Raw genomic sequence first — 24,360 nt, 5'->3', positions numbered from 1 at the left:
TAGAAGAAAGAGATTTTGAATGTAGGTCCGGACAGCGGGTCGCTTCTTATTGTCAGTGCACAGATTTTAAACAAAGTATGGGCCAAAGTTTTTATCTGCAGGAAGTCAATGTTATCAAACAATGATAGCATTTCTGCAGACTTCCAGGACATGACAAAAGCATTGTGTTGTAAGGCAGGGATTGTCACAGTATTTTTAGTAAAAGAAATGCACAATTTATAAGAAGTGTGCAAAAGCTGTAGAAAAAACTGATCAGTTAAAGGAGGAAACAGCATTTCTTGAGTTACAAATTCAGTTTAGACTTCTTAAAAGTTAGATGAGAAGTTTGATAAGCCCTATCTTTAGCCACCAGCTGAATGCTCAACACAAAGACTGAAAAAACACATAAAAAGCTGAATAGCCAAGCTCGCTTCCTGCCATGTTAAACCTTTTTATTCAGTTCAATTTGCTTTATAAAGCATCATAGTTTTTTTTAATACATTACCAAAGAATACTAGGTTTCAAAATCCCTGATCACACCTTCAATCAGCAAAATTACTTTTTCCCTCTTCCAGAAGCACAGTATATGCTCTAATCTAACCAGACTGAATGTGTGGTGGGAGTCTAGTTTCTTTACATAGCCTTAAAATAATGTTAACGTTTCTCTCTGTGGTTTTCAACATCACTCAATCCTCACAGACTTTCATGTTTGTCTGAAATAAAGATGTTGACAACCTTCCAAATTGCATTAAGGCTTAAAGTTATACTGCTGCTTTAAAACTCAGGCCTGTAACTGACATCTAGGCATCATCTCAGCTAATTTGAGTCATTGAATACTCAGCTGTCTTTGTGTGGTTGTGTTTAGCAGACATCTGTACCTGTGGGATGCATCTTACAAACCAAACTAATGCCAGTAAATTCTTTAGCGCTGCATCTTTTTGTCTAAACGCAGTTACACGTGGCTCAGAAAACCTCAGATGGTGAGGGCTAAAATCAGAAATTCAAGCTTTCAAAATGGGTGAGGTGACTATCTTTTATATACAGTCTAATGAGTGGAATATCTAAACCAAAGATTTAACATTTTTATGGCATTAAATGTACATGTTTTTCATATTTTTCCACAACAATCAGCCTCACACATTTTGCATAGTAAGGGTTTCTACTAGAATTTAGAAGTTGGAAATGGACTGGTTTACATGGTGCCATTCTAGTCTTATTAACTCGTCAAAGTGCTTTAGACAACAAGCCACATACACCCATGCGTTTGGACTGTGGGAGGAAGCTGGAGGAAACCAGTGCAAGCACAGGGAACACATGCAAACTCCACACAGGACCAGGGGATTTAAACCATGAACCTTCCAACTGTGAGGCGACAGTGTGTTTGAGCACACCTTTGCTGCATGTAATGACAGCAGAACCAGATCCAAACTACAAATGTTCAAACGATTATTAAGCTTGATTTCCATCTGCTCTATTAGTTTCTTACTGAACGACATAAATCTTTAATCCCACACATAATCTTTGCTCATTTGCTCTTCTAGCCTCCGACTTCACTCAACTCGGTTTCACTGACAGACTGCATATAATTCATCCTGTGCTGGCTGAGGCGATGTATTCTTTTCATGTACAGAGGAAGTGTAATATCCTGTTCCTGCATGAGCTCTAATACCACACTGAGGCAGAGTGGCCCCCGGCCTTTCAGGGGCCTGAATGCTCCTGAAAACTAAACTACAAGCCTTTTGAGACTGTGATATATGAGGTGGCTCTCTGTCTTAGAGCTTCAGTAAAAGTTGAGCCTAATGGGGTCCCTTTTTTTTTTAGAGCACGGGAGGGGATGGTTCTCATTTCAGTGGCAAATGTACCCTGCAGCGGAGGCTCACGCATTTTAATCGGAGTCATTGTTGTGAAACTCCGCTTTCAGTGAGAGCCACAGATTGTCTGCCAGTGTGCTCTGGGATCAGCGTCAGAGCTGTCTGTGTCACCAACTTGCAGTGAAGATGAAATTAAAGTAATGTAATACCAATAAGTAAGAAATCACACGGGATTTATCAAAACGCGTTCAAATTGTTTGCAAGTTTGTGAGCAGGAGACGACTCGGGCTTTCCGGGGAGGCTTTGTGCTTGTTTTAAAGATACATTTAAAAAAAAATCTTGGTTGTTTAGGAATCACCAACTTTAACAATGAAAAACCAGAAAGTCAAATGGAAAGGTGAGGATAGAAAAAAACGCAAAGGTACAATGTAAAATAGCCCACGCAGGGTTTTTGCAGGGGTGCCTCTGAGACCCTGAGCTTCTTTCTCGTTGTAGGACTGCAGGTAAATCTTCCTCCTGCATAAATCATGGGAGCACTCTGACGTATTATTTTGGTAAACTCTGTTTGGCAAGCAAAACACACGCACACACCTGCGAACAATCGGTGGGAGGTCCACCTGTAGGTCCCAGCAGCGGCGGAGGCAGGCTGGTGAGTCCTCCTTCTGCCACCGTCACCATAGCCGAGAGAAACCAGTCGGACGTCCTCTGCGCCTCCGGTTCACACATTGCAGGATTCAGACGCGCAACGGGAGGAATGCGAGGCAAAAATCGGTGTTTATTTGGACTTTTGGATGAGAGAACTTCCTTTTAACGCGTGCGTTTTGATTTCGAGAGTCTCCGGAGCCCATAAAAAGGCTTTAAAATGTCTCACCAGCAGCGACTTGTTCAGCTCTCAGCAGCTTCGCTGGCTGTAGTTTTCGGCACGGACGAGGAGAGTGTGCGCGCCGGCGGAGGGAAACTCGGCGGCACCGGTGCGAACGGTCAGGAGATTTTCGATGACTTTAAAGCGCAAAACTCGCGAAGTTTCTGGAATAAGAGACTGGTCAAGGCTATAGCTGAGGTGTACTTTCAGGGATGGATGGAAAACTTCGTGCTTTTCATTCAAGGCAACGCCAGCAACTTGGAGGTGCTGAGGGAAGCGTGGATGCGCAGGGCTTTGAGGTCACCGAAGGGATTTATCATTAAAGCTGTCGGTATGTGAGCGAAATGTCCACAAAACACACTTGAAAGAAGAAGCAGCAGAACGTGTGTATACGCCACTGTCCCGTTTGCAATGCAAATAAGGTGATAGGACTCATTCAGCGCAGTGAACAGCTTCTATTCATGTAATGGCACAAGGTGTTTTTTCTTTAAAGGGGCTCTTTATTGTAATCACACCACCAACAACACGTTTACCACCCTGAGACAGATGTGTGAAAGCTGTAAAGTGTGACTGACACAGAGCTGGCGCAGTGGAACTCCACAAGTTGTAGAAGTTGTAGCAGTAAAAGTGGAGTTTACATTATTTTAGGTTTATTATTGTAGGTAGGATCTCTAAAGAGACAACGTGTTGCCTGCTTCATCACTTTGATCTGTTCAGTTTGCTTGGAAGACTATGTTTCTAACTAGACCCCCACCCCACCCATCAAACCCCTCAAATGTCTGGTGTGTTTGGGAGAACTGCATCCCAAATCCGTCTGTTACTGACACAGTCATATGTTTACCCCAGCTTGTTAACAAACCTCCCTGTAATTGCTCCTAATTGCCCCCCTCTTCTCTGGCTGTGCTTTAAAGCAGCATATAGTGACACAGAAACAATGGAAATGGGGCAGAAACCTTTATGCAGCCTCCTATAGCATGATCTCACAGGCTGTAAATGTCTGACAGCACTGACCCCTGGAGAAAACGACAACCTTGTGTGGATTTTAGAGCTAATGACCTTATTCTTAACTGATACGTCCTTTTTTCCCTCCTTACTTTAATCTGTAGGTTTTTACAAATAAATGTGTGGGGACTAATACTTGACCACTTTTAAAATTACACAATTATGACATGAAAGTTAAAATCTCCAAAGGGTGTAGAAGGTGTTTTTCCAAATCTTGGCTGTTCGGGCAGTGTCCCAGTGTTGCAGCTGCCTTCCAACAGCTTCCCGGCTGCTTGCGGTACTGACGTTTCCCGGTCTGTCTCCAGAGTAGTGCCTTTTGTCTGGATGTGTGCCTTCTGCTGTCTTACCTGCTGACTTTGCGTCAGCTCTGCGAGACTGAGCAGTTCACAGACAAGCAAATGAAGGAATGTGAAGGGGAGGAAGAGACCACACAGAGGGAGACCCTGGGAGGGTGTGGACTGACTGAGAGAGGGAGAGGGTGGAGGCTGACATGCCATCCCACTGAGCAACCCCTCCTGGCCCTGTCAAACAAACACCACATGGGCCAAAGGTGATGTTGCACCTATTGTTATGCACGGTCCAAAAGGTGTGCACGTTCATGCGTGAGCTCGTGTTCGAATGTGTTCTCCACAGCAGATGCAAACACGTCTGCGTGTGGAAATACCACCTCCTTCTCATCCTTAACAAATCCTTCTCCTCACACCGCAGAAATTTGTATGGAAATAAGCTCTGGCAGGTTGTCAGAGCCTGGTTTATAGTCTTCTCGCTGAGAGCTGGTCAGCAGTGAATCACTGAGCAACTGCCTGCCGACCGCAGCCGCTTTTCTGTTACCCAGGATTAATGTCCCTCCGTTTCATGGCCAGTGTGGGACTGTGGAAGTCAGACTCCTAGATTGATATCAGGCATGGACTTAAGGCCTTGACATTGTCCTGATATAAATATGTCAGCTCGAAAACACAAAATGTTATAAGTTATGGGCTACAGTGAATTTCAAATAGCCCTATTTCCTTTCTCAGGTCAGAGGAAGGTTCAGACTTTACTGCAGTGTGGAAGTTTTTTGTGTGTAAGGAACGCCTAATTTAAGAGATGCTCAGCTGAAGCTAACCAGATGTAGGCAAAGTTAGTTAAGATTGTCTAAAAAGAGACAAAGAAAGAGAGACGCAGGTGACATAGATGGTCCTGCCTGGTTATCTGTGCTGATAGTCTCAGTGTAGAGAGATTGGCTTGTGGTCCCATCACACACTCACCCACTCCCACTGAGGTAAACAATCAGTGTGAGAAGTTGGTATGGAGTGTTATTAACGTGGGCAATGGACCCAGTGGAACTGAGGATCTCTGATTAAACTAACTCTTGTCTGCAGGGCATTCTCTCATTCTTCATCCAGTGTCCTTCTGCAGGATAATAGCACTGTGGGGTTAGAGGTGGGGATAGCTCAGTAGGTAGAGTGGTGGCCCCATGATCGGAAGGTCGGGGGTTCGACTCCACTGAACGGTTACCCTGAGGTACCCCTGAGCAAGGTACCGTCCCTACACACTGCTCCCCGGGCGCTGCACTGGTGGCTGCCCACTGCTTCACTGGGTGAATGGGTTAAATGCAGAGGAACTATTTCCCTATGGGGACTAACACGCACACTTATTTATACTGTAAAACCAGCTCACTTATGACTAGTGTGAGCATTTAGTTTACTGGAAATGCAGCGCAGTTACAGTACCTCAATTATCACCCATTTATGACATGTGCTATATTTACTACAATTTGTGTGGATAACATCTATTGAAATGGCTGCAGGTATTATGATGCTTAATATGTGGAGCTGGATAAAGCACCACAGCTGTAGTTTTTAAAGACTATTCCAGTAAAGGGTGATCTGGAACTACATCAAAATGGAGTTGTAATCAAGAGGGAAAAAAACAAGACTGTGGGATCTGGAGATTTTTTACACCACCTTAACAGCTTGTTTTTTGTTAAAGGGACGGTTTATTTTCAATCAGTGAGTTGCCTTAACAGAAAATGCCTGTTGTGGGTTAAACGTGCTTGAGCAAAGCATTCGATAATTAGCTCTATACCTTGACTGTGGAGCTAGAGTGGTTTATCTAGACTTGCATAAAGACAAAGCCTAAAACAGTCCAGATGAAACAAACAAGCACATCAGTTTGTGGGTACTTTTAAGAATCTTTTCAAACTTCAGGATGAGCAGGCTTGCTTCTCCTTACTCTTTCTCCGTAATTAAAAGGAAGTCAGTGTCATGAAATTCTCAGTAAGAGGGTAAAAAAGTTTTTTTTACTCCCCCAAAAAGTACAACTCTTAATTTAATCCAATTGTAGCTTCTTATTGCTCATTAAAATGCTCAAAGCACGTTGTTGGCTTTGTTTAAATTTAATTCTTTAATTCTCAGCGGTAAACCACTCCAGCTGTCCCTTTGAAACCAGAGGCTCGGTAATGACTTTTAGCTGGTTCTGCATTATTTAGCGTGCCACTATTGTCCCCCGCAGCAGGATGAGCATGGAGACACAGGCTTAAACATTTATATGGAGTAAGCCACCGGTGTAATGAGGTGTTCTGTATCCTTTCTACTGTCAGTCTCTGCAAACCTTCTTTCCTTTGAACGCAGGCGTAAACAAGTCTTCTCACCTTTGTCGGTGAAATCGCTACTTTTCAGCACATCTGTGTCATTCTTTGAGCACTGTAAGGCATGACTAAGCTGCTCTTTTTAAGCCAAGTTTCTTTTTTTAAATGGTATGTTTCATTTAACTTGCCATACCATGAGGTGGTGATGCATTCCTGAAATGCTTCATTTACTCTTGAGATCATTTCCTGAGCTTGCAGCTATGCAAGTCTCATTTCTGCCCTTTACTTTTCACTTGAAAGTGTTGTATTTTCACACCAGGGGTTTCTCCTTTCATGGGGGTATTTTGTCAGAGTCTCAAAGCGCTCCGCTAATAGTCATAACTCTTCCAGATGTTAGCTTATTAACCATGACACCCCCTTGCCCGCCCCTAAATGGCCCACCCTGTCCTAACTAAGCAGCACAGGTCAAAGGTTACAGCCTTCTTGCTAACAAGGTACCTCGGGGTTATTTAGTTTCAGAGGGTTTTATAGAAAGAAACATACATTTAAACAGTATCCAGGTGTTCTTTGCTCACTGCGTTTCTGCTTACGTCTCAGTATTTTACCCACCGGGTTACAAATGTGCACTTGTGAATGGACATGTCAGGCCTGCATTGATCAATATTACTGGTAACATTATTGCTATTCATTCACTATATATATATACTATAACGGTCTACTTTTAGATAACAATTTCAACCTCTTATTTAAGTTTATTCTTTTTTTTTTTAAATTAAAACTATTACTTTAAGCTTGCTATTTCAGTGTCAGGTGATCATTATTACTTCTATCCAGCTATTTAGTTTTTTATCCTTTCCTGCAACAGTGTCAATCATTGCCATAAGTTAACCATTAGTGTTGGCTAAAGCAAACTTCCTTTTGACCACCTATTGAAATTTGATCAGCTTATAACGAATAATCACATTTATCTTTGTTTTTCACACTCAGTTTTATGACAGTGGCCGTGGTTTCAAAGAGGTCCTAAGGTATGAATTTAAAACTATTTGTATACCAATCAGCTGTGTGAATGTTTTAACATCTGCCATAAATGTTGCTTTGTTGGTCAGAAAACATCTCATTGCACTGCCAAGATGAGAGATGAGGCATGTTGTAGATGCAGTTTGCAGGATCTGTAACAAGTGCTGAATTGGAGTGTTAAGAAAGGAAAATTCCATTAAATTCTAGTGTTAAACTGAATCTTTTTCCCTAAAATTGCAAAATAGGGCAACGGTTTAGGTAGTATTTGCATGTTTGAAGTGCCTTCTTGCCTCGTTCATATCTATAAATAACCAGTTTAAAGGGAAATTAATTAAATTGTAACTTGAAAGGAGTCTCTGTGATTTTTGTGCATATTATTTACATTTCAAATTGCTTTTCAAATTGCATTATTAGTGTAAGATGATTAGGATGCAGCCTTTTACAATCACTTTTACTGATTTTGCTTTTGGCGAGATATTTTTCTACATTTATCTACAACATTTTTTTTAGTTCCTGTGGCTGCAAAAATAGCTTAGCAAATAATTCAAAAACCTTGACCTGTATTCTCAGATGTGACCCTCCGTGTGTGTGTGTATGAAGGACTCTGCATGTGCATGCAGTCCTGCCACATCATTTGTTTGCCAAATCCTTTCCCATTAAGCAGGAAGCTAACCCCGGTGCGAATCAGGCATGTCGGCCTCTGCATCGACCCAAACACTGGGCTCACCCGCAGCGGCTGAGTGGACCAATGCCAACAATAACAGTTAAGGAGTTTCCTCTTCATCCCTGAGCTTATGCACCCTGTCAGTAACAGCTTAGGTTTCCCTTGGTGGAGTTATCTTTATTCAGTCTCCGGTCAGACAAATAGTGATTGCATTAAACTCTGCATCACTATTAATGTTCAGTTTCCTGACAGGATGTTTTCTTTGCTTCATGTAGCAGTAATACATGCAAAGGTATGCTAACATTGGTTCAGTAATAGCAAGGTGCTGTGTTATTGAATTTCAAGAGTGGAAGATACTTCCAAGAAACTACGACAGAGCTGATGATTTTAAGGGCATTGTGGAGTGATGGATCACATGGTGGATAGCGGATGGGAGCTGTGCTCCAAACGCTGGGATAATAAACACTGGAATCTGCTGCACCTTCAGCTCAGTTTAAAGGAGAGGAAATGGGTTTCATCTGCAACCAATGACTACTATCACTCATGATTAATGTGTGGATCTGCTGAAAATATTCCTCGATGCTGGGTGTATATGTTTTTGTGGTGGGGTGTCAGTGGGGAAATGTCACATGTATGGAGTAGGAGTGAAAATACCCAGATCTTTCAGGAAGACAAGCTGGAGATTTAGGGCCTCCTGTCTTTGTCTGAGCTCCAAGCTTGGCAAAGTGTCAGAAAAATGCAAAGCAATATACTGTACAGGTCTTTAAAATGGGCCATTAAGAGTAAATGCTGAATATAGAGGAATCCTAAGAAAGAACCTTGGGGTACACCGTTTGTTAAACACACAAAAGACCTCATGTGGGACACTTCTTTTCACAGTGATAGTTGTATTCAAAATAGTTGCGAAACCATCCCCACACAGCTGGATCACAGTCTGAAAGTCTTGAAAACATCTGTGAATCAGTGACTGAATCAGTTGCTAGTTAAGTATCCGGAAACATCACAGCAGTGTCTTTGATTTTTTCCAGCAGAGGTCCAACATAAGGTAATGGCTGAGCTGGTGCTATGTTTGTCTTGATCCGAAGCCAGACTGATACACAAAGAGGATAGAATTTCCTTTCTGGATGCATGCCCTCGAATGCTGAACAAAAAATGTTAAATGATGTTATAAAATTTTGGAAATTGAACTGCCTCTTAGTTACATTACTACTTTAGGGTTAAACACGAGGTATTATTTAAACGTATCCTTATGCATTCCTCACTGAGTGCATTTACTTTGAGGCCAAACATCTGGCTAAACCGTGACTTTTTGTCTTATCTTGAAGAAATAAGCTCTTTCATTGAAATATATGCATATATTTATCTTTTTTATCAGTCTCAGAATTAAATTACAAAGCGATGCAATATTTTTTTCTTCCTTTTTGCACAAAGGCGTATTCAGTCAAGTGTTTTACATTTTCTTTAACAGCAGAAGCTTTTCAGACCCAATGATTTTTTTCAGTAGTATTGTTTTGTGCTAGTCCTTATGGGTAACCTAATAACCATCAGGCTTAACAGGTTCATACTGAATACCAGGAGCACCAAGAGAATCAGTTGGGTACTTGATGCTAATCTTTTAATATGTGAGTGTCTGAAGATATATTGGCACAAGACTCATGTGTCTGGAGTCCACGGTTTAGGAGATATGACCAGTTGAAATGTTAAAAAGCATAATATTTTAAAAAGTATAAATGTTATGAGCACCAAAGGATATAGCTGGCATAAGCAGAAATAGCAGAGCAGTTTAAGACTTGAGTGGTGAAAATAGCACCAAAACTGTGGCCATAGTTAAGCAGCAAAGAATAAAGAAACAAACTCAATAGGTTGAATGCCTTCAGCATTCACCCAATAAAATTTGCAACAAGATGCAGTATAGGTATTTTTCTTTTTAAGTAAAATGGCTCTGCTCTAGTTCTTCAACTCTGGTGGTGTCATTTGCACCAGCGAGTATGTTAGCTTATGTATAAATAATTGTAACCCTTCTTTTGAAATGGAAAAAAGTCCCCCTGAAAGTGCAACAATAATCTCTGGTATGCGTCTTTAACTGTGCATTTTCTGTAAAGAGGAAATATAATAGTTTTGCCTTGAACACTTCAGATGTGGGCTGGAACAAAGCCGAGATGAATAGTTTCTCAGGGTAATGGGACCAATTTGGCCAGAGACACTGCAGAGGACTAGTTTTTACACATTAAAGAACAAAGGAAAGGTACTGTGGCACAGAAATGGATCCGGCAGACTTGGAGGTAATGTTCAAGTTCATCAAAGCAGATGAGAACCAGAAACGTGGCGGTGTGGTCCAGTTAGTCTGAAGAGGTATGAAGTGAAAGATTGAGAAAATAAATTGTCGGTAAAGCTGTGCTTTAACTCTGTCTGATGGCATTGGCATAAATTGAAATCATGCTACACTTAAGATGTTTTTGGTATAAAATACAGCCCTGTTTACCTGAGGTCTGCTGTTAAACACCTGGTCAGGTGTGTTTCCTATTTCACCAGGACGTGATGACGGGGTTCCTGCTCACTAGCTTAGTGCCAGGTCACTTTTATGAGCAGGATTGCTTTTCCAATTGTTCTTCTTGTGAATCAGACGGTAAAAGCATTATTTTATGCCATTACAGCTGCAGGGATTTGCAAGCAAGATTTGCGGTGACCCACTATAAACCACTAGATCTTTTGAGCTCGGTGAATGACAGTTTGAGAAGCTTAGTCACAGGCTCTTTGTGCTTACTTGCCAACATACATTAAATATCAAAGGCCCGCTTTGGCAAACTTTGTCTCGAGACTGTGGCTGTTACAGAAACGACACTTTTGCTGCTGTTTCTTCTTTTTCTTTGTTTTCGTATTGGACGTGGCAGGTCGCTGCCACAGTAAAGGTTTCTATGGTGATGTGGGACAACACAAACCCAGCCTGGGTTTTTCTTCGTTGCTCATGGTTTTAGCTCATGAATTTTCTTTAGTCGAGATGTTTTGACTTTTATCAGCTTTTATTCAGCTGTTTATTTTAAGATGTTGCAGTGCTTGTATGCCAATGAAGGGGCTAAATTGCCATTTTAATGTACCAACCCCCCCTCCCAAAGAAAACAAGCAAACACAGTCCATATTTGACCTTTTTTCTCCCACCTTGATTCCTCTCTTGCACTGCACTCTCTGATTCTGAACCATGAATAGGTCAGATTAAATATTTACCTAATGCAGCTAAATGTTTGGGCTAAAATGCAGGTTTTATTGGGAGGAATCAATCAATAAAGCTGTAAAATGCCAAGTGGCTCAGCATTTATAGCTTGATGTGTTAGACACAGGAAGCTCATGGATGGTAATTTTACGGCAAATTCTATAATAGATATTTATTTCATTGACGTTTTTGCTTAATGCTAGGCTTTTGGGGTGAAAGCATTGCTGGGATATTTGCTCTGTGATTGCTTTCTGAAGGGATCTTTTCACTCAGTTTATTGGGCCATTTAACTGCAACGCCCACGTCTGTGTTCTTATGTGAGTTAAAGACACAAACTCATAAAGCACTTTTAAAAAGTGCAGCACACACACATGTATAGGAAGGAAGGCAAGGGCGGGGTCACGGAGCCCTGCTTGTCCAAAATACCAAGGACAAAGGGACGGGTGGGAATTTAGCACATAAATTAGAAATCTGACAAAATGTTTGACATTGTGTCACCAAGGTTGACTGAATCTTGCATGTACAGTTAGCAGATTTACTGTAGCACATAGTTAAACTGACTTAGTGAGGAAGAGATAAGGAATGACTTTAGTCTGTTGGGGCAGGCTTTGAGATCTCGCTGAATGCCATGCTGTGTGTCTTTAATGAGGGAGAGAGAAGATTATCCTGTTTGCCTTCTGGAGCCTACAAGATTAGACGATAGCAGGATGAGATAAGACGGTGGGCGTCTTTGAGTAGTTTGTGTTCCTAGAGGGCTACTGAATGAGGGACTGTCTAAATCATACCTAAAATTTGAGTTAAATTTTACCTGCAGCAGTGCAAAGATGAAAGGTCAATAGTAGATTGCATACAACACAGCTCTGAATCAGGTGCTTCTCGGCTCAAGGACAGAAAACATTCAGGAAGCAAGGGACTCATGCACACTGAGCAGCCTTCAATGATCCAAACTATGGGGTCATTCATTAAAGGCTGTATATAAAAGATTCATGTAGTAACTGTTATGTAACTCATTGGTGTGAATTGGTCAATTTGACATTTTTGGCTTTTGAAATCTTGATTTTTGAGCCAAAAGTTACCATATTTAATTAAGAGGTTGGAGTGCTAAGTTAAGAGCTAATGCTTTCGAGCCTGGTTATAGGAAAACGGTAGTTGCGGTGCAACCAAAATGATTGCAAGTTCACTGCACACATTTACAGTCTTGTTGCCTTCGAAATGGTTGCATCCACAGGGGATAGGAATCAGGTGTGTGACCTCTCGTACTCAGTTGCCATCTTCAAAGTGACTTTGTGATAGCGATAGGACTGAGTTGGTCTGTTATCAGTTTGCAGTTGAGTCAACCTGGTAATTACACATGCTCTGTTGTGTCATGACAGAGTGATTGACTTTGATAAATCGCTAAAATCACAAATCTGTTGTCTTCTGTTCCATCTACATTCAAAGAAATTCACATTCATTACATACAATCAAAGTCCAACCAGAATCTCTGATGGAGAAATTCACAAATTCCTCCACAAACGTGCTCAGTAACCTTGCTTTCACGTAGGAATATAACCAGAGTACAGACAGTTAAGTCCAGTCCTCTAATGGGAAGAGATGCTTTGCAGATGAGTAGCACTCATCTGCACTAACTCAAATTGATTGCAATGTACTGGCCAGCTTTTTGTGATTGTTAAATAGATGTGGCAACTAATTGAAACAGAAAATTCAATTAGCAAGCTATAACTGTATGGCATATGATAGCATTGCGCAGAAACAGATAACAGTTTATTTACTATTTAAGTGGCAATGAAATTCAGACTAATTTTATTGTTTCAATTAAAGGTCAAATATATTTCTTTTACAAGGTTGTAAACACATTTAATTTCAGTGAAAATAATTGACATGCTAGGCTCTGAATACAGCTTTAAGTGGCCATTCAAGGGTTTACAGTTTTAGTGAATTTCAGGTTGTCTTATTTTATTTTTGTGTTTGAGGTTAAACAAAGACCCTATGAGCCAGCTCTGTGAGGCAGAGCTAAATATTATCAGTAGAAGTAGTACAGTAGAAAACAAAGCTAACGTGTTAATGTTAGCTAGCTGTTAGCTAGTTTAACTTACATGCTAACAACTACACATTAGCAGAAAACATAAAAATACCTGAGGGTGATTGGACTGCGGTTAGTTTTCGGGTATTTGGGCAAATAAAGACATGGACAAGCTAAAGTTTTAGTTAAAAAATTGTTGCTGTGACATTGTGTAACAAACCATCCGGTTGTTATTCAGACATTTGCTAAATGATGACACTAGAGAAAAATTCTCATGCACTTTTAGCCTCAAATGTCATGGCAATCCATACAAATATTTTTAAGATATTTCATATATTTATTGGTAGTCCAATAAACATTTCCATCACTACAACAGTGTGACTAATGGGCATACAGGATAATAACCAATATTTCACATTAATGCGCAGTCTGTTTATATTCACAGGAATCTTGTACTGTTCCAAGGCATAACTTAAAGCCAGTACATCACATGTTTTTTGTTATCGAGGGCTGGTGATGATCAGGAACGGAAGACTTTGCTAGAGTTTCACTTCTTGGCAAAATATCATTAAATATTAAAATGTCAGCTAAACGGTTGAAATGTTAAATGATATACAAGCTGTTGTGAGACTTTTTTTTTTAATTAATCGTTTTAATTTTTGCTCTGTGTTTCTGAAAATGTATGGGCTCTATTGTCTGTGCATACTTGTGATGTTTTCTTTCTGCATTGTGCAGAAACCAACATGTTTGATCATATTAGTGAGTTTCATAAAGTTAGGTGCTTCTAGTCTTTGAATATTGCTATTAATTTATGGCACGTCCACTGATTGAGAAGTCCATAAACAGAAGATTTTTGCCTTCTCTGCATTGAGTAAAGATCATTTAGAGATACTTTGACAGTGGTGCAATTTATGGCAGGTCTGCAGCATGTGCTTTACGGTGTGGTGCAGTATTTTACTCCAAGAGACTTAAGGTAATGCAATCACGTATGAAATGAGACTCAAGAGGCTCTAAGGTCTGCTAACACCATGTGAGCCATGTGAATACATGTGGTATTGATTAGTGTCAGCAGCCAAAAGTATCTCAGTGGGGATCGAGGAGAGAAGGTCTCTGTCAGTCATTGCTGCAATATGAACAGTCGGCTTTAGATATTTTTCATTTTGTTCCCCAGGCAGCAGTTTATTCTCACATGGAAAACTTATGACACTGGAAGAATGTTTTTTAGGTCTGCAAGGGGCAGAAATCATAGTGTGGACTTTGTCGCTTTATTTTAATATTTGGGGTAATGCTGTTCATGAAACAAAAATCAGGCTCGTTATATAAAATCACAATGATCTTTTAATTTCAAGTTATTTTAATACAAACCAGCATGTGATTTAAGCATTGCACCCCTGAGAAAGAAACTCATGCTCCTATTCCTGTAGGAACAAGATGGAAAGGATAACTATAACATTGCTTAAACTGTTTTTCTTTCTGCATATTTATTGTGTATCTGCATGAACAATCGTGTGAAAAAAGAGCTTTCTCAGGACTGTAAACATTCGAATAAATACATATTTTTTTCTGTACGACTTTATCAGGCTTACATTTTTATGGATGAATTTTAGCATACTCTTCTTTCAATTCATTAATGTTTGCAGGCATTTGTTTATGCAAAGCTCTCTTAAGGTGTCAATCAAGTTGAGCTCCAGAGTTTAACTGGACTTTGACGGGACCATTGTGATTCTTTGTTTTGTTGTTGTTGTTGATTTCCTGCTGTGCTTGGGATCATTGTCCTACTAAACAATCAACAGCTCAACTGCTCCCCAGTTTCTGCCAGGTCAGCTTGAGCTGTCAGACATTACTTTGATATCCACAGGAGTTTATGTTACATCAGATTCTCAGGTCCTGTGGCTGCAAAACAAACCCAAATAATCACACCGCCACCTCCGCACATGACAACTGGTATTACGTGTTTGTGTTGATATGCTGTGTTTGGATTTTCACCAGATGTGATCTAGTTCATTATGGCCAAACATCTCCACTTTCGTCTAATCTGTTTAAATGTCTGTCTAAAGTCTTGTGGTTTGTTCAGATGCAACTTTACAAGTCTAAGTCATGCTGCCATGTTAATTTTTAGAAAGAAGAGGCTGGCAAACTTCACAAACACACACCTGAATGCTGCAGATTAGCAAACTTTGAGGGCATTCGTATAGGTGCTCCATCCATAAATCAAGTGCATTTGATTAGTAGCACCTGGCTGCTACTTACCCTTTTAATGTATATGAAAACAGTGAGGGTGTTTTTCACAGGCATCTCTGCAGGTATTTGAAAACTTTCATTTTCACAGAAAAAGAATTAGCTCAGATTAGCTCAATTTAATTCATTCCCCAAAAAAAATGTTTTTAAACTTGAAGGTTGCAGAGAGCTGCACAAACCAATATTCCACATTTTATACAAGCTGAGAGCAGATAACCCTTTTACAAGGTTATATCGACCTGCTACTCCTTCTGTTAACTGGCATTAACACAATGCTCGTCCCCGTTTTGATTCTCAAGCTGCTATTTTCCCTGTCTCGCCCTTATGACACAGGGTTCGGTTGCCATGGTGCCCAGCCGGGTATTCATGCTGTGTATGACAAAGGGTTTAATGTCGGTGGCCCGGTCTTGGATTACAGCAACACAGAGATCCGCTCCCCCTGGAGAGGAGGCGGTTACAACGCTGAACCTTTTCGACAGTCACGCCTGCTAATGTTAGACTCAATAAACACGGATCCTCAGCCGGCCCCATCCTTCCATTACAGCAATATTTCCCACATCTGAACTCCTACAGGTGTTTTTTGTCATGTCTTGCACCAGCATTTCAATGTAGTTGGAATTCATTGCATGTAACAAACCTATTGCATGAATATATTTGCATTTAGCCTCTTTAGAAGAACAAATCGTAATAGCATGGGTCCTACAGGATATCATGCATTAAACCAGGACACGATCGAAGAGGATAACAATCAATCCACTGAAATTACCTCTGTGCAAAGAGAAGATTAGTTTGTTGATTCCCTCTGATTAGGATGTTAATTATTTGCCTCCCACTCTAACCTTGCTGACATTTTCACTGTTGACTGTGTTTGTATGTGGTTTCTATGCAGACAGCCTGCCAGACATTCCTATAGGAAGTTAACGACAATGAGGAGCTAAGTCAGCAGCACTAATTTACTGCCAGGGAGACCGCTGTTGAGATATCCGCTCTGAGGTTTAGACAGCTTAATGTCTTGTCTCAGCTGGGGGAAGGCAGCTTTTATTTTCTTTTACAATCCCTCATAGGATCAGTTTTGCAAAGAAAGACCTCTGCCTGTGAACCTTACGAGCATTAAGTGAACCCCATGTGCTGATAATTGTTTTGTTACTTTTTTAGGTTCACATATTCCTTCCATTTTTTTTTAATTAACTGAAATGCAGGACCATTTGTAGTGATTAAAATATTATGTTAACAGTGCTTTTAGGCTACTTATTATTCATTTGTGTGGCTAAAAGCTGTTATGCAGGGTCTTTTTCCAACTTCTTTCCCTTTTTGTAAAAAGTTTAAGTCTTAACCCGATCTTAACCTTAGTTTTCATGTTTATATATGCAAAGAAGCCAGAATGTTTTAATTGTACCAATATGTAATTTCATATCACATATTTTAACACTGGATTACATTTATGGTCGTGTGGTAGATTGTACACACTGATTAAGTCATTTTTCCCCATATAAAATCTGTCAAAACATTCTGTGGTCGTAATGCAAGCGCTGAGATGATGAAAAATAAGTGATTTTGACTAATGACACGTTGCTCTTGAAAGAATAGTTTTTTTTGTAAACTTGCCTGCATCTGTCATCATGTGTGTGATACGTATGCGTGTTCTCATTCTTTACTATAGCAGATATTTGATTAGCTGTATATTTTCCCTGCCTCAGACAAAAGTGGTTCAAGTGTGAGGGTTGTAAATGTTTAGCTTACATCACGTGGTGAGCTTGGCAGTGCTATTGAATGAATGCCCCAGGGCTGATGAGGAAATCACTCACAGTCATACAAGTGTGACATTTATACACAAAACACTGTTGTCAACACAAGCAGTCTCCAAAAGTTCCAAGTGGTCACGTAGCTGAATTTAATTAGTTGTGTGTGTGTGTTTGTGTGTGTTAACTTTACACTCAAGTTTTCATGTTAGGACTCAAGTAGCATTTTTGATGGATTGCATTTTCTTTTTTCCTGTTTATCATCTTTTGCACTCCTTTCTCTGGTGTGGTGTAGATGATTAACTAAAACCAATTTTCCACTCCGATGGGTAAGGTTCTGTCCATGACTTTGTAAGTCTAATCATTCATCAGCAGTGGGTTTGAGACCCTTGGTCAGCTGGCTGGTTGTAAGCTGTATGCTGGGATAACATTGTTGTTAGCATGTCAACATTGTAGATCATATTGCAAGCATTTCTTTCCCCCCTTTTATGTTAGTTTGCAAGACATAAGTTATCCACTGCAGCAAAACCCACATTCTCCTCGTACTCATTACCACATCAAATCCACCCACCACTACTGTTAACCTAACATATATATATGTGAACTCTACTCTGTAATTAATACTCAGCACCCTCTAAAAGTAAACATTGCTGATATTATGCTATGTCTTCTGGTTTTGGCTGGCCTTTGCACCCTCTTTGGAGAAATCTTCTAGAAATTTTGCTGCTTTCCTTCCTGGAACCCAGATCGAGCTGCAAATGTCTGTCCCTATGATGTTACCTCACTTTGTAGGAAAAAGAAGATTGCGTGTCGTGACACTGGTACTAGTAACTGCCTCTTGTCTCTGAACACAGTAACACATTAACCAAATGAGAAACTTTCATGTAACCAGTCTCCATTCATTTCCCCTTCATTCAGTCCACTCTTATAAATATGCTGTTAAAGAGTCCCCTCAATATGATCCCAACCCTCTAATCCCTGCTTCTCCGTGTGTGAAAGTTCATGTTGGTCTAAAGTTTCCTAAAATGCCTGGTTAGCTTCAGGTTTTATGATTGAAAGCTTTGTGGCTTTTTAATAGGCTCCCACAGTTTGTTTGCACGATAAACGAAGGTCTGTAAAGTTGTGCAGATTGCTGGGATATTGTGATATGAAGTGCACATTTAAAGAATCAATTTCATACTATTTTTGCAGAGACAAATGTTTCCAAGACCCCTTTTCATAGTGTCTCTCAGGTTTAGTAACATGTTTGTCTAGGGGCAGCTCCTAGATGTGTAGGTCTCTATGGTATGGGGGCAGGATATCTGATCTGCCCAGCAGGCAGAGCTGTGGTCATTTCTGTGGGAGTAATGGAATTCTGTGGTCAGTCCCAGTACCCATGGAATTCCAAAAGCAGTCAGGCATGGTTCATATAACTCACATAAATAGACCACCTTGGTCATGATTTAGGAGGTGGTTGGGACAGGAATGTCAACTTCAGTACTTTGAGTTGTTTTCACTGGCAGCGCAAGTCAGAGAGAGACCCTCTGTCCCAGGTGTGTTTATATCTCCTGCAGCAGGCCCACCTGTTCCACCCAGTAATCTGCTGGTGTGTGTGTGTGTTTTTCAGGTGACCTGTCCCCAGTGCAGATGTCGCCTGTTCCTCAGTCCCAGTTCATTCCCCTGGCTGAGGTGTTGTGCTCAGTCATCTCAGACATGAACTCTTCCCAGATCACCGTCAGTCAAGACTCACTTGTCAACTACATGAGCAAAGCTCATCCAGGTAATCCATGAAATACTGCCACAGCTTACTTGAGAAATGAATAGTTAGGCAAGAACATTGGACCTCGTTGTCTAACAGTGCACACACAAATCTGTGCGTATAAAAATTTCATGCACAAATGAGCGATTTATCAGTATTTTTGTAGCGGAGTTTGTTTGTACTCTATGAAAAAATTAGAAGTGCCTCTGACCGTGTGTAGAAATAACGAAGACTTTAGAAAATGCTTAGAAAATGTTAAAACACACCTTTAAACTCAATAGCAATACTACTACTACCAATAATAATAACAACAATAATAATAATAATGATAATGTTGCCTTTTGGTCATTAGTTGCAGTTTTCCAAAAACACTGTGTTACAAAATGCACAGAATCCCAATTAAATAAAAAATAGAATTTAAAAAAATACTATTTCAAGAAAACAAAAATTTAAAAATTATTAAGTAAATGGAAAAATCAAGGGTTTAACTTTTAATCATATTTCAGTATTTTCTTATCTCATAATTAAATGATCTTGTATTTCATTAAAGGGATTATATCATTGCTAGATGTCAACACTTATAGTCTTAATTTTTTTACCAGCTGAGTAGAAAGGCACTATATAAGTGCCAGTCCTTGAGCCACAGTGAGTGTCTAAGGGGAAATTATATTAAGAACCTCTGTTACTTCAGCTGCAGCATTACTTTATTTAGTTTTTCTCAAGAACGAAATAGGTCAGTGCGCATGTTTCATAAATCTCATATACTAATATGGGAGCAGTATTTTCTTTTCTTTACAAGCAGTTAATTTTTTCATTTTATCGAGCATTTTATGACATATGCTGCTTTTGGACAGCGAGGCCTTCATTTGTTTGTACGCATGGTCAGTGGCACTACTAAATGTATTTGTATTTGTGAATTAAAAAATAATAATAAACCACTGATTTATGCGTGAAACGTTCACATGCACAATTAGTGCACAGATCTGCGGGTATGCACTATTGATCATCAAGGTACTTTGGCCAGAGCAAAGAAAGCCATAGAACTGTTTTCAGCATTTGTTCTGGGCTAAGCTAAATGGCTGCTGGCTGTAGCTTCATAGTTTTCAGTTATGCATTAGAGATTTGGAATTATAAGCATTTCATCTCTTTTGGCCTTAATCGCATTCCCTTTTTGTGTCTCAGGGATAACCATCCCCACTCAGGACATCCTCTATAACGCTTTAGGCAATCTGATCAAGGAACGCAAGATTTACCACACAGGCGAGGGCTACTTCATCGTCACTCCACAGACTTATTTCATCACCAACAACATGGTCAGAGAGAAGAACTGGTGGACTTCTTCTTCGGCAGATGACGCTCCTTTACCTCCTCCCGTTACTTACCTGCTAAGTAACGACATCTGCGTCGAGAGCACACAAACGCCCCCAGTCGCCCACTGCAAGTCCTGCAGCTGTTTTAGCCCCCTCCAAATCTCCACTAATGCCACGACTGCTCCAGCAACTGTCCCTCCCTCCACCGTCCCAGATCAGCATTCCGTGTCCGTGTCCATAAGCGAATGCACGGGGAAAAGCTTAAAGTGGCCGCGACCTTTAGATCACAAACCCACCGTGCAACATCAGTCCACCTCCACTGCAGCAGATTGTCAGGCAAGTGAGATTAGCAAGACTACAGCCACTACTAACGCCACCAGCCGCAAAGAAAAAGATAAACCAGGGAGGAGGTTTGGGCTCAGTTTGTTCCGGAGGAATGGAGGAAAAAAGGAGAAACCGAAGAAGGAGTATGCATCTTTTTCAGGCCAGTTCCCTCCAGAAGAGTGGCCTGTAAGAGACGAGGATGACCTGAACAACTTACCCCGTGATCTGGAGCATGCAATCATCAAACGCATCAACCCTGAGCTAACTGTGGACAATCTGACACGCCATACCGTCCTCATGAAGAAGCTGGAGGAGAGAAGGGAGAGAGGGATAGAAAAAGTGCTGGACAAGGGTGTTGATAAAGATGATAAGGGAGTTGACAAGGGAATGTCTACTGAGGTATTGGCATCTTCAAAACTGAGGCATCATCACTCATCCAAGGCAGGAGCAGGCAAAAGATCTGCTCAGAAAGCCTCTCGCAGCAAGAGGAGGAGCCACTCGTCCAAAGAGAAGCACAGGGAAAAGGAGAAGGACAAGGTTAAGAACAAAGCTTCCATATGTGCGGACAATTATCCAGAGGGGGAGGATTTGATCCCTACGCGGCTCAGAGTGGAAATCGCTGTTGATGAACCAGTTCAAGTGGAAGAATGTGGAACTGCTGAGGGAAAGTCTCTTTATAAGAAACGCATTGAAAACCCTTTCCAGGCACATCCGCTGAAAGAAGCCGAGAACAGAATTCCCGCTGCCAGAGAGCACAGAAGACGAGAGGTGAAAGAGCACAAGACTTCGGGATCAGGGAGGAAGGACCGAACGAGTCATCGCTCCAAATCTTGGGACCCACACCGAGCCAGACTGATGGCAGCAGATGGAGAGAATGAAGGGAAATTCACTACATCTGAAGAACAATACAACTGCAACCCTGAGAGGGACTTTAGTGCTGATCTTCTTTTCCAGTCGGACACGAAGCCCAGCAGAGAGCTGCCACTAAACTACAGCTCAGTCTACCCACAGAGCAGTACGCTTCGCATAGATGACAAGGTCAGACAGAGAGAGGACAGAGAGAGCAAACATTTTCAGGATGCCCCAGAATATGACAGTATGCCAGATCGCAGCCAAAATATAGTTGGAAGTCTTCCTAACATCCAGCAGTATTCCAGTGCTAATGCCTCTCTCTCCACCCATCCCTATGAGCTTGCCATAATAAACAATGCATATGATCCAAATCTGCCATGGCCCAAGCCCTCTTTACAGCGGAAACATTCCCTCAGACTCTCCAACCCACAAAAAGACAGCACACAGAGGCCTAATGAGCTCTCTGAAACTACAGAGACCCAGAACCTGCAAGAGATCAGACCTGTCACTGTCAATAACAGAGAGCAAAGAGCCATGAGCCTGGGAGAAAGGCTGGAACTGACATCTAACAGCACTGCCTTGGTAACAGACACTGATGGCTTTACAGAGGACGACTGCAGACTCTATCAGAGAGCAGCCGATCAGGAGGATGATGATGCCTGCAGCTCATTGTGCCTGAATGACGATGAGGTTACAGAGGATGCAAGTAAGTACACAGCAGGTGGTGCGGACTATCAGGGTCACCAGCTGGTTTACCAAAACCGCGACTCTAATCTGAAGTATCAGGGACCACACAGTCGCCATTTTAAATCCAACTTTCACCAGCCAGAAATCACCTTAATGCAGGGGTCAGCAGATCAAATTTCTCTGGCAGTCCAGAGGGAAGATACCCTCAGCCCGTCCAGACCTGAAGACACCAGCTGGAGACTCCATCGTCAACACCAGAAGATCAGATCACCAAGAACCGAAAGCAAATCCAGCCCAAAATGGGATGCAGCAATCCAGGGAGAAAGACAGCACAAAGATGACCTTGATTTGGACTGTTCAGAAGCATGTGAAGTTGGAGACAGTAGCATCTTTGACTACTGCCAGACTAGCGAGATCGAATCGGACACAGAGACTGTGAGGAAGTCGGCTGATGAAGGTGACGGTGAGTCTGCTCACTGGGCAGCTGAGGTGGAGAAGAAGGAGGAGGAAGAGAAACATGTACCTCAGGCCCACAGGGCTGCTCTGAGCATGCCCGATGGAGCTAGAGGGCCAGACGTTAGGGAAGCTGTGGAAACGGGAGAGAATCAGAGCATCACAGGAGACAGCGGTATAGATTCTCCAAGGTGAGTCTCTCTCTTTAAATCGCTTTTTATAAATATAAATAAATGCGGTACTTAAACACTCATGTTATAATCAAAGAGGAAGAAAGGAGTTCTTTTTTTCTTTTTTTTTGCCATTGAACTCGCCGTGCACCCTGGTGTGTAGGTAGAGGCAGGGAGTGCACGACCACGTCACATACGTTACTGAAGTGGTGTATTTTTCCTCCACAGGACCCGGGTCAGCTTGGCGTCTAGCAACACTGTCATTCTTGAAGGCCTCAAGAGAAGAGGCTTTTTGCAGAACCTGGAGAAACTGCATTCGAAGAGCAGTGCCATTCGAGCACAGAGCTCACTGCTGCAGCTGACTCCTGTCATGAACGTGTAGCAGGCTTGAACTTCACGTTGGACCTTCACAGGCCTCATCTGGAAGAGGCCTCAAACCTCGTAGTTATATACGACTGTTAGTAATATATCCGATATCACAGTTTTATGCATATCTTCACATAATGATAGCCATTGCTAAAGAGGCATGTGTACAGGTGTACAGTATATATTTTGTGTTTTTGTAAATAACTTTGTGATATGCCATGGTGCATGGTGTATTAGCAGCACTGTGTCATTTAAATGTACAGTTTTCCTTCTCTACAGCTCTAGTGTTGCCCTTTTTCTTTCTCATCATGTAGAAATTACTACAAATAAAACTGTATATATAAACCCACATTGTCTTGAAATGGACGTCTCCATATGAAACATTTTACCAACACAATATGAGTGCCTGCAAGAATTATTTTATGCTATGCTATCAGTGTAACTGGCCCCAGTTCATCCATTCGTTTCTTCTGCCTTTCCAACTCAGGATCGTGGGGCAGCTGGAGTTGGGTGAAACTGGGCTGGTTGCCAGTCTGTGGCAGGACTAACACAAAAGGAGAGACAAGCATTCACACACACGTTCACACATACGGCCAATTAACAACTAATTAGCCTAACATGCTTGTCCCTCAAATGTGGGAGGAAGCTGGAGAGACCGACGGCATGCATGTAAACTTCATACAGAAATACCCTGGGATTCAAACCCTGGGATCTTCTTGCTGTCAGGCAACGGCACTGAACAGCTCTGCTTTTATTAAACTGGTAGATATTTCTTAAAACAGACAGATTCTAATGTATTTTATTTTTGTGAATAAATGAATTAAAAAATATGTTGTTGGGTTTTAAGAAGCAAGTAAATTTCGGGGGTTCACTATCTTGTCTAAGGATGGTTCAACCTGCAGGTTGGAAGAGCCGATGATCAAACCACCAATCTTCATAACAGCGGATAACCTACTCTTGCTCTTGAACCACAGCCAAATATCCATGTGTCTGCATAACCTCAGTATTTCTGAGGGTTACGTGACAATGAGTCCTCAGCCTTGAACGTCTGCCTCAGCAGACTTAGGACACCCTGCAGTTGAGAATGAATATAAACCAGTGTAGTGGTGAGCGTGGGAGACATTACGTGGATGTTTTTACAGAGGTCACAGGAAATTCCCAAAAGCTTTCTTTGTATAGCTTCAAAAGGGCTGTTCCTAGCCTTGAAGGCCAAACAAGTTTAGGTGAGGTTTCAGTTAAAAATGTTCAGCTGCAGGAAGGATAAAACTACTATTTAAACAGATGTTAAACTGAAGACCAGGACCTGCTTCACAGCCGGAATCTCCCTGTTCTTGAAGATGTTTCAAGG

The 24,360-nt window shown here is 41.3% G+C and overlaps 1 protein-coding gene across 1 annotated transcript; it reads left to right on the top strand.

Annotated features, from left to right (window-relative positions):
• The first annotated feature begins 2,476 nt into the window (after positions 1-2,476).
• On the top strand, positions 2,477-23,043 carry stox1 (storkhead box 1). Its single transcript, XM_085369251.1, has 4 exons — positions 2,477-2,983; positions 18,719-18,871; positions 20,033-22,667; positions 22,875-23,043. The coding sequence occupies exons 1-4, from the start codon at positions 2,653-2,655 to the stop codon at positions 23,026-23,028; spliced, it is 3,273 nt and encodes a 1,090-aa protein (XP_085225377.1). The 5' UTR covers positions 2,477-2,652; the 3' UTR covers positions 23,029-23,043.
• Positions 23,044-24,360: the final 1,317 nt, after the last annotated feature.

Source organism: Diplotaxodon limnothrissa, linkage group LG13 (genome assembly GCF_057381915.1).
Source record: "Diplotaxodon limnothrissa isolate DT_005_m linkage group LG13, D_limnothrissa_male_GT1.1, whole genome shotgun sequence".
NCBI classification, from domain to species: Eukaryota; Metazoa; Chordata; class Actinopteri; order Cichliformes; family Cichlidae; genus Diplotaxodon; species Diplotaxodon limnothrissa.
The sequence above is the reverse complement of the archived record's forward strand: the minus strand, read 5'-3'. Positions and strand labels throughout refer to the sequence as shown.

Coding starts and splice junctions, on each gene's coding strand:
- stox1 (XM_085369251.1), top strand. CDS start 2,653: ATGTCTCACCAGCAGCGACTTGTTCAGCTCTCAGCAGCTTCGCTGGCT. Junction 18,872..20,032: donor CATGAGCAAAGCTCATCCAG/GTAATCCATGAA, acceptor TTTGTGTCTCAG/GGATAACCATCCCCACTCAG. Junction 22,668..22,874: donor AGCGGTATAGATTCTCCAAG/GTGAGTCTCTCT, acceptor TTTCCTCCACAG/GACCCGGGTCAGCTTGGCGT.